This window comes from Apus apus, chromosome 2, assembly GCF_020740795.1.
Source record: "Apus apus isolate bApuApu2 chromosome 2, bApuApu2.pri.cur, whole genome shotgun sequence".
Classification (NCBI taxonomy): domain Eukaryota; kingdom Metazoa; phylum Chordata; class Aves; order Apodiformes; family Apodidae; genus Apus; species Apus apus.
The window spans coordinates 72,374,304-72,387,216 of NC_067283.1; the positions used below are offsets into that span (position 1 = coordinate 72,374,304).

At 46.8% G+C, this 12,913-nt stretch overlaps 1 protein-coding gene across 1 annotated transcript in view; it reads right to left on the reverse strand.

The window, feature by feature from the left end:
* TNFRSF11A (TNF receptor superfamily member 11a) overlaps positions 1-11,281 on the reverse strand; it is a 30,258-nt gene extending 18,977 nt beyond the window's left edge. Inside the window, exon 1 of the mRNA XM_051612192.1 lies at positions 10,995-11,281. Coding sequence (XP_051468152.1) covers positions 10,995-11,054 — 60 coding nt within the window. The 5' untranslated portion in view covers positions 11,055-11,281. The remainder of the gene's footprint in view (positions 1-10,994) is intronic.
* Positions 11,282-12,913: the final 1,632 nt, after the last annotated feature.

Sequence of the window (12,913 nt, forward strand, 5' to 3'; positions counted from 1 at the left end):
CTTGAGGTTTTGCAGGTTAGAAACAACTTACAGCAATTTTTTAATCACTACAGCAATCCCAGGACAAATTAAGAATCTAGTCTTGCAAGAAATCTTCAGTTGTCTCATTGTTTCCTTGTCTCTTTCTTTGCACTCATTAGCAGTAGCTTTCTTATTATTAGATTACATGTTTTTTAGAACAAGCATTTTGTGTTAGTGCAGCTCTTCTCAGGAGGGGCACAGGGTAACGTACAGTGCTGGTGATGTGAGAAGCTATCTAGGAAAGGGAAAGCTGGGCCAGCCTGGCAGCTGAACAGTGACACTTCTTAGCGTCCCAGGGGAAACCCTGAAAACACTCCTGTAACCAAAGGAGCTCATTTTGTGTAATGCACTTCAGGCAGCTTCTGCTGAAACACTAAGCTGGCCAGCACCGGGTTGAGGCGATGCTGCAGGACTGAGCAACAGACAAAAGGTCTTGAGTCAATGATTCCCTATTCCTAACCATCTGAAAAGGCAACAGAAGCGATGAGACAAATGACAGGTCGAGTCACTCCCCTGTAGTCACAGAACGTCCTCTTCTTCCTCGTTTGCCCCAGTTTGATAGTTCCTCTTTAGAAGACTACAAAATTACTGAAGTGTTAAACAAGGGCAAAGTCATCATTTTTAAGGAAGGATATGCAAATCTGCTAAAGAGCATTCAGCTAGGGTCTGGAATAATTTCTGAGAACCACAATTCGGAGTGAGGAGAAGCAGCAATTGCCTGGCGCTGGAGCTAGGGGAGCAGGCTAATTGCTTGGCCCCCTCTTGGAAATTGTGTCATACCTCCCTGCTTTATGCTGTAAAGAGGGCTATTGTTACAGTATACTCACAGCTGCAGCTGTTTACATCTACACACTATGTCAATAAGTCATTTCTTCTGCGTCCTTCCCCTTTTCACACAAGCCAGTGCATTCACAGAGCTGCGATACTGCCTCCTTTGATTTATGCCCAACAAGACAGAGACAAGGCTTTGGGCATTCATGTGCTAACCCCTAGATGAGTGAAGGTGAGGGATTTTGGCTCAGTATGGACTGGCTGCACCTGCTGAACATGAAAGCTGGAAGAAGAGAGGACAGAAGGGAAATAAAAGCAACCTGGGGTTTTCTTAGGGTGAGAGCTGAACTTGGGCCCTTTTTCTAGCACAGCCCCAGGTTGTCCCTTGTTTAACCCACTGCCTGGGGACCGTGCACCTCATTGTCAAACAGTACAGCAGCTTCCTTGGGGGCTGAGAAGGACTTGTGCTGCCAGCAGCACGATGACCTGACACGTGGCCGTCACCAGCGCATTCCCGCCACAGAGTTCTTCTGAGACAGGGAAGTGCAATTCATTTTGCAGATGAGGAACTTGCAGCCGGAGGCCGGCTGGCTTTATGGAGGTGACAGGAAACCAGACCAAGCCTCCTAAATCTCAAGTTTGCTCCGTAACCCCTGGAACATCCTTCCTCTCATCAGATGCTGTCCTGTGGGTCTGAAGGATTTGGACATCACAACACCAAGCTCTTGTGTAGCAAGAGAAGGGGCCTTGATGAACGAGAAGGTGGCAGCCTCCTCTGAAGTGATTAAATAAGACAAAATCCAGTATGGTCATTCCTTTAATGGTCTTGCTATTGAATCTGTCCATTAAATCCTACCACCATGTGTAAATGAGTGCTTCAAAGAGCCCTAGGCGTCCTTTGTAAATTTAATTTGTCACTTAAAAAGCGAGCAAAACACATACATAAGTTTTCCTAAATTTCTAAGAAAACAGTCAGCTTTCCTGCTTGATTAACACTACCTCAGAACAAGTATATCTGACAGGGGAAGAGTCCAGAGGGAAAAAAGACAAACCTCCTCTGGGCTTGGTGGATCTGGTTTGGTAAAGAACGCCAACACCTGCTTACCTTTAAGCACAAGAGTATCACCATTGACTTCTTTGGAAAAACAGGCATGCTCATGTCAAGGTTTGCAGGAGGACTGTGCTTTGGTGTCAAGCTGCAGGCAGCCCTTTCAGCTTCTTTTTTTTCCCCCCTCCATTTGTTGAAAAGGACGCTAAGCAAGAGTGTGCTTGTGGGGTCGGAGAGCTTCGATGACTCAGAGCTATAAAGCACGACTCTGTTACTCAGCCCTTGAAAAAACACACACACAGGTGCTTCTGAAGGGGGAACCAGCAGCCTTCAGATTCCTGTTCTCAGGCTTAAGGAAATATTTATTCTTGGTGCCGTTGAGCAATCAGATGGCAGCAGAAGCTGTGCGTCATGGATGCTAAAATTACTTTCTTGCTCAGATGAATATTCAGACAGACACTTCAGAGAAGATAGAGTTGCATGGGCCTCTTTCCTTTAAAAGAAAAAATCTGGAAGAACAAACCCGGGGGTTTCCGCAGTCTTTTTCCCATGTCACTCCTGGACAAGAACCTGAGGCCACAATGGGGATTGCTCATTAGTGATAATCTGAGTTTTGCAAAAATTGAAATGTAAAGGGACACGTCAAGGGGTAACTATCTTAAGGTGACACCTTGCTCAGTTTAGTTGTTTCTGGAGAGTATTCAAGTCATCTGTCATCATTTCACTGAGCAAAGGACTTTTTTTTTTTTCTCGATTAAGTATTGAAGGCCCGAAGTTCCTCATGGGAAAGCCAACCAGTGTGTCCTACCTTGCACACCACATGTTCTTTGTACTTTGGAGCCTGAAATTTTTCAAACCACTTGCTTTTGAGGTCCTTAGACTTGTCTGCTGCAGAAATACAATGTCTCTGTGGATTTGGGGCTTTATTTGTCTTCATCAAGAGGACTGAGCTTTGACCAACATTTCCTGATCTGAAGTACCTCCTGCAAAGCACATCACCCTGGTACTCAGCTAGGATGGCTTCTGTGGCCATCTGCTGCTTTTCTCCGTCAAAAATGCACCACTCCCTCTCCTCTCACACCAACTGTGTGCACGTGGCCCTCCAGCTTCCTACCTAATTTGAGTCAGTGGTATTGCTAAGCAAAAATCAGATTTCTTCAGCTCGTTGCCAGCTTCAGAGGATTGTCTAAAACTTACATAAGAATAAGAAAGGATTCTGGCTCTTGATGGGCACTGCTCTGTGCTCTCAGGCACTCTACTGAGGCACATAATAGTAACGAACAACTCTGGAAACATTTACAACTGTGAGTTTTTAAGGAGAAAGAGCAGTCTTATGTTAAAGACTTCATCATAATCCCATGGACGCCAAACGCAACAGCACCTTTATAGACAGTCTTCACTGCTGCTAAAAATTCAGTCAAAGCAACACATCAGTCACAGCTTTGCAATTCCAGTTATTCGCTTGCAGGTCTGTAATACATGTCAAAAATCTTAGATTGTGAATGAAATGCTTTTGGTGATGTCAACTTTCCAGTGACCAGTCAACCACATCACAGAACTACCACCACGTGGTAAAACATAGCCGGGAAATGGCAACAGCTAAAAACTAAATATTATTTTGCTCTTAAAAATAGGTCCTTGAAACCCCACTAGAGCCTGAATACCTAAAGAGGCCAAAAGAACATGAGGGATAAAACCAATAATAAAGAGGTCAAGAGAAAACCATAACTGGCAGCCAGGAAACAGGCAAACAGCATTAAAAGCCCCATCCTGGCTATTCCCCTCGCCCTTTTGTTTTTGGCATATAGCAAAAAGCAAACACCTGAGCCACTGGTGCTGCTCCACCAATGGGAAGGACCATTCATCAATCTCAAACCCACCAGAGTTATTTCTGGCCTGCAGACGACGTGAAAGAGAAGTGCTGCACTGACTACTCTCACAGCGGGGTGGTGGGGGTATGGCAGACAGGAACCTCAGGTATATCAGATGGGAGATGACCGAGGTGATAGATGGCTGAAACGGCTACCAACTGAATGTGTGAATCAGCCAGCTTTCCCCTGTGGGCTGAAAACTCGCCCTCACATGCACAGCATTCATCATTCAGAGATAAAGTCATCTTCATACAACAGCCAGAGGGGTACACCTAACATTTTCATCAGCTGGGTGGTCAGCAGCATCTGCCTGTTGCCTGCTCTTTGGTGCAAAACCTCATGCCTTAACCTACCAAAAATTAATAAAGCAAAAAAATGTAACAAAAAGGCCTGACATCAAGACAACAGCCCATGACCAGCAGAAATAAAAACTGAAGTAAAATGACACTACCAAAGCTAATACCTAGATGTGTTTGTAAAAAGGCACACAAAGACAAATATCTTCTATATTAACCACGTGCAATAAGCACCACTCCATAGGAAACCTTAGTAGTCTCACTGCTCCAGGTAAGTCTTGTCATGAGTAACTCTATACCCATTCATGCTTAATTAAAATAATTTAAAAGGCACTAAAAACACAATCATTTATGAGGAGCACACTCCTCTTGCATTTTAGTTGAGCAGATGATTTTTCTATGCTTCTCAACTGAAGTTGAGTCTTAATGAAGAAATTAATGAAGCTGGGCTATTTCTAGATGCGAGATTAGGAGTTCAATGGGGACGTTCCTCCACGCTTAAAAATCTGTTTCTGCACCCTTTCCTTCCAGCATGCCATCAGAGTGGAACATAACGTGCTAATCTCTTATGGTGTGAGGTGAGACCCTATAATCTTAGCTGAACCACTGGGGAGAGTGAAAAAGCTTGTAGAGAAGAGAAGAAGCCTACTTTCCCTGCCTGATGCTCTGCTTTGTCTTCCTTATCCTGGATTTTAGCATTAGACATGGAACAAACGCTGAATATTCTGAAGGCAGAAATAGGAAGTGCAGCCCTTCCTTTGGATGATGGCCACACAGAAGGGATGCATGAAACACCCACAGACTTTCTGCCTTGGCACAAGTGATAATAAGAATCATGAGATCAGATCTGCACCTTCTCCAGCATGAAGCAATTGTCATCTGTATTAAAGGGCTAAGGACTGGGCTAAGACTTCCTTCATTTACTCTTCAGGTGTCACCACAAGGAACCAGCTTTGCCAGGGACTGGGGACCAGTCAAGTCAGTCAATATATTCCTCCCTAATTTGGACAGGTTTTTGATTATTTCCACAGGCAGCCTGTTTTACTACATGTGGTATTGCAGGGGAGATTTTTTTTTTCTCCATGAGAGCAGATTGAAGGAATCAGCTCATTGTTCTTGCTACTGAACAATCAAAAGTTACTGAAGAACATGATGCTCATAAGGCAAAACTATTCACTGTGGCAAAATAACATGCTCAAAATAGATTTCCTTGCGTGCTACACAAGCAATTTTGAGGACTCCATATGAACCTAGTAGCACATTTTCCCCTATCTATATTCCAAATTAATGGGTTGCCTAACAAAACTTCACAGTATTTTTTTGTCCATATGAGATTTTTTTTTCTTTTCCCTCCACTTTGACCACTGACTAAATATATTCTGCATCCATCTGCAGTCACAAATGTTGTTTTTTCTCATTCTTGAACAGACCCCATATACTTTTTTTCTTTTGGAGTAGCCACAAAGTGGTGAGGGTGAATGACCTAATTTTTTTTTTTTTCCCTCTCTCCTTGGCTAATTGGCTCTTGCAGGGTGGATTAAACCGGCCTGCTTGGCTCTTTTACCAAACACAGCCTTTCCTGGTCTCTTTTATCTAGATTCTAAGAGAGGAGAAGCCAGAGGGTTCTGCAGAGCCAAGAGGCAGCTCTATGTCTCTGCTCTCTGCCTGCCCACTGCACTGCCCCTGTCCCAGGCTCTACATCAGGGACATGGCAGGGAAGAGCTGAGGAGCCACCACAAACACATTTTGGTGAGCAGCACAGGGAATGTGCTCCTGCCACAGGGATGCTGGTGGGACCAAGGGCAAATGAAGACCAGGTTGAGGGTTGGATGCTGCTATCTGTGTAATGTCAGATGGACAGGGGGATGTATGTTCTCCTTTCCTGGGCCCACATGGGAAGACCTCCCAGTGACTTTGGTGGGAAATGGACAGGGCTCTGTCCTGTGGCAATTAATGACTCTTTGGCTTTGTTTGCAGCTATGACACCCTAAATGCTGTACAAACACCAACAAAAAGCCAAGCCCTCAGCCCAGACAACTCACACCCTGAAAAGGCAAACAAAAAAGGTAATCAAGAGAAACACTGTGGAGAGCAGTGGAGCTGGCTGCACAGGTATGGGACAAAAACCAGGACATGCAGGAGTGCCTGGAATAAATCAGCATTACTCCACTGGTGCAGTGCTGAGCCCTCTGCAAGGCACCACATTACAAATTTGACTGCACACTGCAGTGGCACACATTAAAAATAGGAAACTTGCATTTCCCCAGAGCTGAAGTGTCACACCAAACCCTGCTGCCATGGAGCAGACACAACAGCAGATCACCATGGGTGGCAATGCAGCCTGCAGAGCAAGGCTCTCCCACAGCTCACCCTGACACTTTCAGCCATCGCTGCTTCATCTCGTGAAGGTCCAATACCAGTCTGTCTTCTCCTGCATGAACTTTGGACCATTTTCAAGGAAGAGTAAGTCATAAAAAGCGGCAAGTTTTTGCAGGCAGGCTATTGTGTTATACACTGAGGCCTACCCAAGTCCATAGTGCAACCTGGTTAAACAGCACTTCATTATTATATTGCATTTACAATGCACAAATATTTGCCTTTGCATTTTCTGTCAGTAATAATGAATCATTCTCAGCCCAGCTGCTTCTCCATGCAGGCAAAGCCAACCAGTGCGCACTTAAACCAGAGGGTGAGCAGCTGCAGCAGAAGCCTGGCAAGCTGAATTTCCATTGAAAGGAAGAGGCAGCCTGTGCAAGAAGAATGGTTGAAGCTGAGGATGTGATGAACCAGCCATTTCAGTTTCCTTCTTCTCCCCACTGTCCACCTCCACTAAGCTAAACCAGCATCTGAAGCAACTGCCCCCTCCAAGTGTCCAGCAGCCTTTGGGCTGCAAAGCAGCCCCTTGCAGCGCAGGGCACGGGCTGGGAGGAGGTCTGGAAGCTGTGGTCACAGCATGTGGTGGCAGGAACCTCCTGGTTCTGGTCACCAAACACACCTCCTGGAGACCTGTTCATACAGAGAGGAAGTTGGTGGGAGCAGGAGGAGGACAGCCTTGAGACACGGGTTACCTTTTTGTTGCTTCTACACACGTACCTAGTACAGCGGAGTTTTCTACTGCTTGAACTCCAAGGTACAGAGGGATAAACAGAGCAAAGTGACTCAAATATGATGCCTCTAAATAGGTGTACTTAAGATAAAAATGCCAGAGGGCACCATTTTGAGGTTTTTGTGATTTTTCTACATTGTAGTTAAGCACACATCCCTTTTGCTGTCCTGTAATGATTCTTGCAGATCAGTCAAATTCTATCCCACTTATCTGAGCTTGAGGGTACTTGGGATGACAGTTACACCCAACAGAAACAGATCCTTATGACCACAGTTCATCTCTCTGCTTGACCTGTTTTTTTGTTTTCTTCTGGCACAGTATGAAGAAAGCTCTGTGCCATAAATGACATCGGTCAGTACCCTCAAGTTGGCCGATAAGCTTTGAATTCTACTGACTTGTGAAATGTGGTAAAGGTTTGTTTTGGTCCCATTTGTGGGAAAGAAGAAATTATATCAGAAAGATGATGCTTGACATGAAAAGAGAAGTGGCAGAGGTTTCTTAAACTGCGGATTGGTTCAGCTTTAAATGCATTATATTCCTTCTATATGAGGTGCTGTAAGATTTGTCACATGTTCTGAGGGGAAACTGCAAAGCAACGAAAAATCTTCTGGTTTCCCTTGCAGGAATGGTTCCTGCAAGGGCATTTTGACAAGTGAACTATTTGAATTAAAGTAGCTTTGAATCCCTTGTTGATAACAACAGAATAGATCCATTAGTTTAGATGAGTAGATATTGTAGCAGTTTTCCTCTACTGAGTGATTCCTTTGGCCCTGATCACAAGAAGAATACTGAACCAGGAGAGCCCACGGTAAAACACAGCACGGACATTATTATGCTCTTCCTCGCACCCCTCTCCTTATAAAGACTTTGTATTTTAGAAAGTTAAAAGACAGTCTGTGTTTCCGCCAAAATTCTTCTGTCTTACGAAGAATTCCAGATGCTTGCAGTGAGCAAACTTTCCCTGTAAAGGAAATACTATGGAGTAGTGGAATAACCCATGGCATTGCTGCACAAGGTGAAGAGTAAACCAGGCAACTGGTTTATTGCATTTTGGAAATGCACATTCTCACAGGTTTTAACTCCCATCTCATAGAAACATGTTCTTCACCAGCGTGAAGCAAGGAAAGGGATCTGACAATTCTGTACAACGAAGCTGAGGAGATCATGCCTAAGAAGGTAAAATTCTGTGTCCTCCAACACCCACCCAAGACTAATCACTTGGAAAGATCATCTTGTGACTGAAGCACAAGACAAGGAGGGTTGAGCTCTGCTCCCAGCATTTCTGCTCCACATTCGGTGTGTGACCTAGAGCAAGTCACGAATTCTCTGTTCCTGTTTCCTCTTTGGTGAAAATGATGACGATAATCACATCTCTTCCCAGCAGAATTATGAGTACTCATTAACTTACATTTGCAAGTATTTCTTCTTCTTCACAAGAAATACATTGCAAATATCACTGCCCTACCATTACCCCAACTTATCACCAACTTTAAACTAACACAAGTGCATCAGACAAACTTCAGCCCTTCCACATGCATTCTCCCAGTTTGTTCCATCAGAAAACATCACTCTTACAAACCCCACTATTCAAATCAGTTGAGCAAAGGAGAACTTGAAAGGCTGGATGGGAGCAGCATCTCTCCAGGCTTGCCTTGCTTTCACATTCTCAACTTGCAGGTCCTGCTTAGTGTTGCAAACAGGATATTAGATTAACAGGCTCTCTGACAAAGTATGGCTCATCCTATGTAAACTTACAGTACAGCTTCCCTGGAGCCCCTTACTATTTTGTACTGCTACTTGTCCAAGGCATTTACTATGGGAAGTTGCACCCTGTGCAACCACTTAAGAGACTTAGAATTAAGCACGTGCTGAATGCAGTGGAAAGACTTTACACATCAGCCCCAAATTAATGCAAGTTCCGGTTTTGCATCCTCTGAAAGGCTATGAATTGAGAGGTGAGAAATAACAAAGAGCTCCTCCTAGCTCCTACATAAGGATACCCAAAACATGCTGGGAGCTACAGCATGGAAATCTGAATTTCCAAGGTTTGGTCAAGAGTTGAGCAGGTTCGAGGCAATGAGGAAATTCCAAAGGCAACAACTGCCCCAAACCCAAATGGCTCCAGAAGGAAGCAAATATGTCATGGTTAATGACCTGAAGCAAAAGTTCAAAGAACACTGAGGTCCCTATCACCAGAGCAGAAAAAAAAAAAAAAAAAGACAAAAAAAAGGCAGATACAGGGGATACTGAGGAACTGGACAAACCACCTGAAAGCCATGGAGTAAAAATCAAATTTGAAGTAGGCAGGCTCTTTCATATGCATATGGAGAACACCTGAAAAACATCAATTTAAGAGAAGCCTAAGGATCGAGGGTGGACAGAACAAAACATATGTTTTAGAGGGGAAAAAAGGCTGGTGTGGTTTTAGGCAACATATTTAGGACCAGGGATCCAGAGAAAAGGCTCTCAGGACTATGCGGTCAGACATTAAATTGTAAGCTGTAGATAGCAGAGGGTTTTTTGTTTTGTTTTGGTTTTTTTTAATATTTTTTTTCTTTTTTCTTTCCTTGAAGCTGCACCTTGCTCTCAGGGATCCCAGCCATGCTCCAGACAGCACTGTGTTATGGGAAGCACTTAAAATGACACAACTAATCAAGAAAAATGAGACACAGAGAAATATTAAAAGTTCAAAAGGAAGAAGTACAAATGGTAGCGAGGATGCCAAACATTGATTAATGGAGAAAATAAAGCACCTGTAGCATGGGATTTGCAAACAGCCTGCAAGTCTAGAAGGGCCTAAATAACCCAAAGCCAGAGGAATCAGTTTTCAGCTGTGTAACTAGAAAAAGCAAAGCAATATTCTGCAAATTTAAAGGGCTGGAGGAAACCTGATGGATGGCATTCACAAGGCTCAGCAAGAGCTGGCTGTAGAAAATGGTCTTCCTGAGAGCAGGGGAAGACCAGCAATGATCCCAACCATCAGCCATGCTGACCATTGGCCACCTGGCACTGCACGAAGCTGCAAGCAGACCGTGCTCTGCCTGCAAACAACCGCAGGGCCAAACCTCGCTCAGACCTTTCCCCTTGCAAGGAGAGGGCTGCCCTTTTGGGGCAGCTGACCTGGGACAGGGGTTTGGTTCCCGCCTGTGTTACCAGCAGCACGTGAACCTCCGGGCGAGGCCGACAGCCCCGTCCGGGCTTGTCTGCCACCCGTGTACCTGGGGTCACGATGCCGTGCCCCCCTCCCGGGGCTGCTCAGGGGTTGCCAATATTTGGGATTGTGGGTGGTCAGTGCTCAAGGGGGTCTGCAGCCCACCGGGGAGGCTGGAAAGCTGTGGCCGGGCTGTGGAGAACGTAGGCGCCCATCCCACGTCTGAGGGACAAGTGTGCCCGCGCTCTCTTGAATAAATCTGCTCGGTAGGGTGGAGTCTGCCTTATTTTACTCCACATGCAAATTATATCCCTCAACAACCTCACTGTAAATATTTTCTGGTTTCTCACACCCTGCCCTGGGCAGAACGAAGGCGGTTTTCCCTTGCAGATTCTCTGGCTTCCTTTGGAGCTTTGGGTTGGGGCTGTTTTGATTTTAAAGAAGCGAGAGAAGCTCGGGAGACAGGATGAGTTGCGGGAGAAAAAAAGAAAAAAAAAAAAAAGAAAAAAAAAGAAAACCCAAACAGCCAGAGGGGAATGAAAGTCAGGGCGAAGTTGTTCCGCTAAACCCTGTTCTGCTGAAGTCTGTTCTGCCGCTGCCGGCCGTGCGAGATGCCATGGACTCCCACCCCGCCGCCTCCTCCCGGCAAAGAAACAAACCTCCCGGGGGGAGACACAACACCCGCCTTCCCCCCGCTCCGGCCCAGCCCTGGCAGCGCTGCCTTGCCTACCTGTTTGCCAGCAGCAGCCAGGCCGAGGAGAAGGAGCCAGCAGCCTGACGGGACGGGCATGTCTGGGTGTCCGGCTCTGCCTCCTCCTCGGGCTCCTTTTTCCTGCCACCTAAGAGAAACTAGATCCTTCCAGCCGAGCCCCCGTGCCCCGGCAGCAGAGCGAGGCACATTTGAGCTCGCTACTTCTCCTTCTTCCTTTCCTTCCTCTCAGCTACACGAGGGGAGAAGAGAGGAGAAGAAGAAAAAAAAAAAAGGCTCCTGGCTGTAGTTCCCACAGCATTTCCTCAGACTTGACATGCAGGTTTTTGTTTTTTTTTTCTCCTCTCCCCCCTCTTCTTGTCCCTCCCTTTCCTTTCTCCACCCCCTGTTACAAGAAGTTTAGTCACCGCGCTCATGTCCCTCCTCCTGCCCGTGGAGACTCCTTTTCCCGGTCCTGCTCGGCAGGGACCTCCACCCACCTGCCTCCCCCTCTCTGCGCCCTCCCTTCCCAGCCCTCCCCTCCCCTGGCCCCGGCCCCCCGCCCTGCAGCTGCCCCGTAACCCCCTCTCCTCCTCACGGGCCCTGGATGTTGCCTCACGCTGCCAGGGGACGTATTTGGCCTCCCACCTCTCTCTCTGATCCGCCCTGGTGCAACCTGCCCGGGGCACTGTGGAAAGCCTCCCGTCCTGTCCTGTCCTGTCGTGCCCCATCCCATCCCCTCTCTCCTCTCTGCTCCCAGGCACCAGCCCTGTGGGTGCCAGCCTCAGCACTGTGGCACAGCTCGAGGCCCCCTGAGCACTTTGCTTTGGCTGACTTTGCTTAGGGCAGGTGGGAGTTGCTGGCTGGGACTGCTGCCAGGGGAAAGAAAAGCAAAAAGAGCTCTCCTCGAACCCCCTGCGCCGTGCAACAGGGTCAGTCCCTGCCGCCCGACTTGGGACAGTGCCAAGTAGCCCCTTGACCCTCAAAACAGACCCATCACCACCACCACCTACCCGGCAGCACTGCCGTGGCCTCTGAAGGAGTGGGGACGTGCTGGTCACACCTGGGCATAGCTTGCTGTGCCCCTTTGTCTTCCAAAGGGAGCAGGAATTCTCTGCGGTGGGGTAGGACAGGGCAGTGCTGATTTATGGGGCTGAGGATCCAGCAGAGCTGACCATGTTGTTACCCCACCTTCCCGGCCTCCCTGCGCTCACACGCTGCTGTGAAATAATCCAGGAGCATGCTTCGGACTTCTGCAAATAAGGAAGTTGTTCTTTCACTTGTGTATTTAGATTTAACCCTTGACCAGGAAAAAAAAAAAAAAAAACAACCAACAAAACTTATTTACAAGTTGCCCTACGTTCGTACATGAATAAATAAATTCACACACAAAAGATGAAGAGTATATCATTAAAACAGCAACAACAAAACTCCTTTACCTCTGTTGCTGGGGTCTGGTTTCTGCTCAGTGGAGCAATCCTCAGAGCTAGGGAGCACCAGGGAAAGAAACAGCTGCTGAGTTTCCCCCCTGCAGCAAGTGAGGAGGGCCTGCCTGCATGGCAAAACGAAGCTACAACCTTCACCTCACCTCTACGTAATTTCCAGGGACCATAAAGCCAGACCTTCTTTATCTTCCTGAAGTTCTTTTCGACATTTAACACCCTCCATGTCCTCTGCAAGCACTGGGCCCTGCACCCTCTGTGCTCAAGCAGGTCTCAGTGCCCGCGTTCCCCTGACTGGTCTCCTATATGACATGGCCATTTGTGCACTGGTTTGATGCTCCACAAGAGACTGTGGGGCAAAAGGACACTTCATTATGTGCCTGGCTGGCCCTGCTGCCCATTCACCTCAAAAAGGCTAGGGCAAGGGACATGCTGATGGCTTTTAGCAAGCCACAGAGCTTGCAATTGCTGCATCAGAGCTCTGTTGACCTGCCAGAGGAACTGGATCTCACCACACTT